The 4,672-nt window shown below is 34.2% G+C and overlaps 1 protein-coding gene across 1 annotated transcript; it reads right to left on the bottom strand.

Annotated features, from left to right (window-relative positions):
* Positions 1 to 239: 239 nt before the first annotated feature.
* LOC144547709 (uncharacterized) lies at positions 240 to 2,673 on the bottom strand. Its single transcript, XM_078296410.1, has 2 exons — positions 2,539 to 2,673; positions 240 to 1,758 (listed from the first exon to the last, which is right to left on the bottom strand). The coding sequence occupies exon 2, from the start codon at positions 1,717 to 1,719 to the stop codon at positions 415 to 417; it is 1,305 nt and encodes a 434-aa protein (XP_078152536.1). The 5' UTR covers positions 1,720 to 1,758; positions 2,539 to 2,673; the 3' UTR covers positions 240 to 414.
* Between the last annotated feature and the right edge of the window lie 1,999 nt (positions 2,674 to 4,672).

Genomic DNA, 4,672 nt, shown 5'->3' with positions numbered 1-4,672 from the left:
CATGCTAAGTTTTACTGTATTGCATCAAACCAATTACATTCTCATGCATATCTAGTTTACATGCACCTGATACCAGTTAGCCTATTAGTCTACCTGTTTAAATAATAAATGAACAGGTAAAACCACAAGAACAAAATTAGTACAAAATTTTGAAAAAAAAAAATCTGAAAAAACATTCTATTCAGGCAGCAGAATTATGTAAAAACACAAGACCAAAATAAATCAATAAAAGCGGCAAGGAATTTAAAACGATGCTTAAAAGCTTTTAAATAGCAAGAAAAAGTTAACCATAATAATAATGAGTACATTAATCTACACAACAATTAAGAAAATAGCACAACTATATATGTTCCTATTAAACAAACAAACCAGCCACAACACGGCAGTTCCACCACGTTTTCAATTAGTTTCATGTTACTTGCACAGCCCACCTATTTTTAAGAGGACATCAGGCTCAACAAAGGCCTTTAGAATGCTATATGTCACCTCATCCGGCTCAATCCCTTTAGAAATCATGTCATGCACAAAATCCATTGCCTTATCCATTTCACCCATTTTAACAAACCCATCTATAAGAGTGTTGTAGATTGTGACATCCGGCTTAAGCCTTTTCAAATACTCCATGTCCACAAGAACATCCATTGCCTTCTTCATTTCACCTTTTTTACAAAACCCATCTATAAGAGTGTTGTAGATTGTGACATCCGGCTTAAGCCTTTTCAAATACTCCATGTCCACAAGAACATCCATTGCCTTCTCCATTTCACCTTTTTTACAAAACCCATCTATAAGAGTGTTGTAGATTGTGACATCCGGCTTAAGCCTTTTCAAATACTCCATGTCCACAAGAACATCCATTGCCTTCTCCATTTCACCTTTTTTACAAAACCCATCTATAAGAGTGTTGTAGATTGTGACATCCGGCTTAAGCCTTTTCAAATACTCCATGTCCACAAGAACATCCATTGCCTTCTCCATTTCACCTTTTTTACAAAACCCATCTATAAGAGTGTTGTAGATTGTGACATCCGGCTTAAGCCTTTTCAAATACTCCATGTCCACAAGAACATCCATTGCCTTCTCCATTTCACCTTTTTTACAAAACCCATCTATAAGAGTGTTGTAGATTGTGACATCCGGCTTAAGCCTTTTCAAATGCTCCATGTCCACAAGAACATCCATTGCCTTCTCCATTTCACCTTTTTTACAAAACCCATCTATAAGAGTGTTGTAGATTGTGACATCCGGCTTAAGCCTTTTCAAATGCTCCATGTCCACAAGAACATCCATTGCCTTCTCCATTTCACCTTTTTTACAAAACCCATCTATAAGAGTGTTGTAGATTGTGACATCCGGCTTAAGCCTTTTCAAATGCTCCATGTCCACAAGAACATCCATTGCCTTCTCCATTTCACCTTTTTTACAAAACCCATCTATAAGAGTGTTGTAGATTGTGACATTAGGCTTAAGCCTTTTCAAATGCTCCATGTCCACAAGAACATCCATTGCCTTCTCCATTTCACCTTTTTTACAAAACCCATCTATAAGAGTGTTGTAGATTGCGACATCAGGCTTAAGCCTTTTCAAATGCTCCATGTCCACAAGAACATCCATTGCCTTCTCCATTTCACCTTTTTTACAAAACCCATCTATAAGAGTGTTGTAGGTCACAACATTAGGAGCACAATCTTTAGAAATCACATAACGTGCTAAATCCATTTGATTTTTATTACTTCTTATGTGATAGTCTCTTTCTCCCTGCATTAAAATATTGCAATTCGGTTATCAAAATTATCCAGCCACTCTTTTGGTGTTTGTCTTATTAGAATAGCCAAATTCCACTTTTTGTATGTGTATGTTTGGTTGGGTTGAGAATAGGCTATTCTTGAGGTTAGGCTATTTGGAATAGCCTATTCTACATTTGGGTGAGTTCGAATAAATAGAATTTGGAATCCAACTTGTTTGTCTTATTAGCCTAGTCTATTCTTACAAAAAATGGGATTTGGCTATTATAAGAAACAAACATCAAAAGAGTTATTCTAACTATTCTTGTTTTGCAACCAAACATACCACAAGAAATGGCTATTCTAATAAGATAAACGAGTTGGATTTCCTATTCTAGCTATTCACCCCCAACCAAACATGGAATAGGCTATTCCGAATAGCCTACCTCAAAAATAGCCTATTCCAACCCAACCAAACATACCCGAAATATGAATTTAACAAGCAGTTAGGAACAGCAGCTTTATACAGCCACTAATTAAATGTACGGTAAGATTCGTGTACTATAAGATAGCTTCATATGAATTCTTTGGCAACAAAATATGTGGAGGTTAATTCTAAAGCTGTGCACAACACAACCTAGCTACCTTGCGGTATATCTCAAGTCTAAAGCATCCAAATTGAACAATTTACCACAGAAAAGAACAAATTATTGACAAACACACAAAAAAGCACAGAATATGACCTAATTAGCAAACCCTAGCCTCAAAATTAAGAGAGAGAGAGAGAGAGAGAGAGAGAGAGAGAGATCCAAACTAGAATAAGAAGAAAAGAGAATGAACGAAGAGAATCCTAATTCTTCTCCTGCGGCGATTCTGTGCTGAGTGCTGGAAGAAGGGAGAAATGGAGGAATAGACTTTGTCGGTTTAGAAAGGAAGGGGAGATGTGAAGGAATTGTGGGCTGTGCTTTTACTACTTTCTTCTGGGCCGAGATAATAAGAAATTGGTCTGGATACTATAAGTAGAGGAGAACATGCAAATGTAAAGAAAAAGAAAAAGATTTGCTGGTTCTCACAACTTGTATCCATAAATGCGCATTAAAAGCAACAAAAGCCCCACCAAAATTTCAGATTAAAGGGATCATGTGCGCTCCATGCACCTCAGAGGCTCAGACCGAATTGGTCCGGATTCGAATAGAATAGTCCTTTTTGCCCTCCAGGGCTTGTTAAGTTCATAGGCAGTGATGATCCCTAATTCCCTACTGCTCCTGCATTGCTCAAGATCAACAAACAAAATAACACGCTTGGAAATGCTCCACACTACAGATATATATGGAGGAAGCTATGCTTTTACTCGATTTTTAACGCAGTAAATTGCGACAAATATATATAGAAAGCAGTAACTAGATGTTCCAAAACAAATCAGAAGAAATATGTACTAAATTGCACAAAATATATATAATAAACAAATGACATATTTGTCCTATATATATTAAAAATCACAGAACTTCATTTTAAATGGGATTGAAATCATGGTACTTAATTTGAACAAGAGAAGGACAAAGAACATCTATCATTAGAATTTTTTTTTTTTTTCTAAATCGATGGGCGTCAAACCACATTAAGGCCAATACATAAGAAAGAACCGTCTGATCAGTATCAAAATTTATACATACTTAATATCAGTATTCTAAATAGCACGCTATAGCGTTTTTAACTCTATTTTGTTAAGTTACGTACTTGACAATTTAAGAAAATAAAATAATTTAGCAACAACAAAGAGTAAAACTTCTAATCGCTTTTTCATTTCATTAATCACTAAAATTACCTAAAAATTGAGAACATATATGTTGTGTTGAATATTCACTCAGATAAGAGATGGTAATTAAAAGAGAGGAGTTTATAAATACAATATATACTTTGATATATTTCTTACTTCTCACTCTATTTTGTTCCTTGCACAATCACGGACACTCATACAAGAACTTCTATTATCTATTTATATCACTCAATGTCGGTTAGGACAAATTCTAGATTATACATGTTTATACATACATAATATTATAAAAGGAGGGAATTACGCTTTTTTTTTTGTAATATCAAATTATATTATATTTTTAAAGTCCAAACAGTCAATTCAAACCGTTCAACATGATGAATATGTTAAAAACTTAAAATGTGCTTGCAGATCAAATTTTACAATTTTTTTGAATTTTTTTGGCTACAAAAATTCAATAGTCAAAATATAGTCACAAAAAAGAGAGTATAATTAGACCTCTTATTATAATATTAGTTTTTAGAACTTTCTTTAAACTACCGAATATGACTTTGTATTAGTCGGCTTAGACACTTGTTGAAGTTTATAGAATATTCTTGATTTAATTACTAAAGTGGGATTGAGCCTCAGTGCTGTTATTTCAACATGTTGATCTGGAGAAAAATTAAGAAAGCGAAGTAAAAAATATTCTCTCATTCAGAAAAAACAGGAAAGAAATTAATGTTCTTAAAAACAAATCTTGAACAAGATTTGCTAATTGATCTCTTTGCGTCATCTATAAAAAGTAAAAACACATACAAAAAAAGAAAAAAGATTCATGGAGAAAATATTGTGCAAAATGGGTTGGCTCAAATCGATCAATAAACTTGTCCTCGTTTTGACTCTCTTCGCCATTTTCGTCTCATCTGTTCATGGAGGTAAGTTTTATTTGTCAATAAGTTTTCCTTGTGATATATTTAATTACAACGGGTACTAATGAATGAATGAATGAATGCAGACTGTGAGCAGCTACCGAATTGCACGACAGATTACTGCGAAAGGTACTGCATCCAAAGAAATCGCTTTCAAGGTGGCTTTTGTTCGTATAGCGGAGCCACGTATCTCAACTGCTGCTGCAACTGATAAATAAATAAATAAATAGATAAATAAGAGCTTCTCTTCTGTTTTTTCTCCA

The sequence above is a fragment of the Carex rostrata genome, chromosome 32, assembly GCF_964058835.1.
Source record: "Carex rostrata chromosome 32, lpCarRost1.2, whole genome shotgun sequence".
Lineage (NCBI taxonomy): Eukaryota > Viridiplantae > Streptophyta > Magnoliopsida > Poales > Cyperaceae > Carex > Carex rostrata.
The sequence above is the reverse complement of the archived record's forward strand: the minus strand, read 5'-3'. Positions and strand labels throughout refer to the sequence as shown.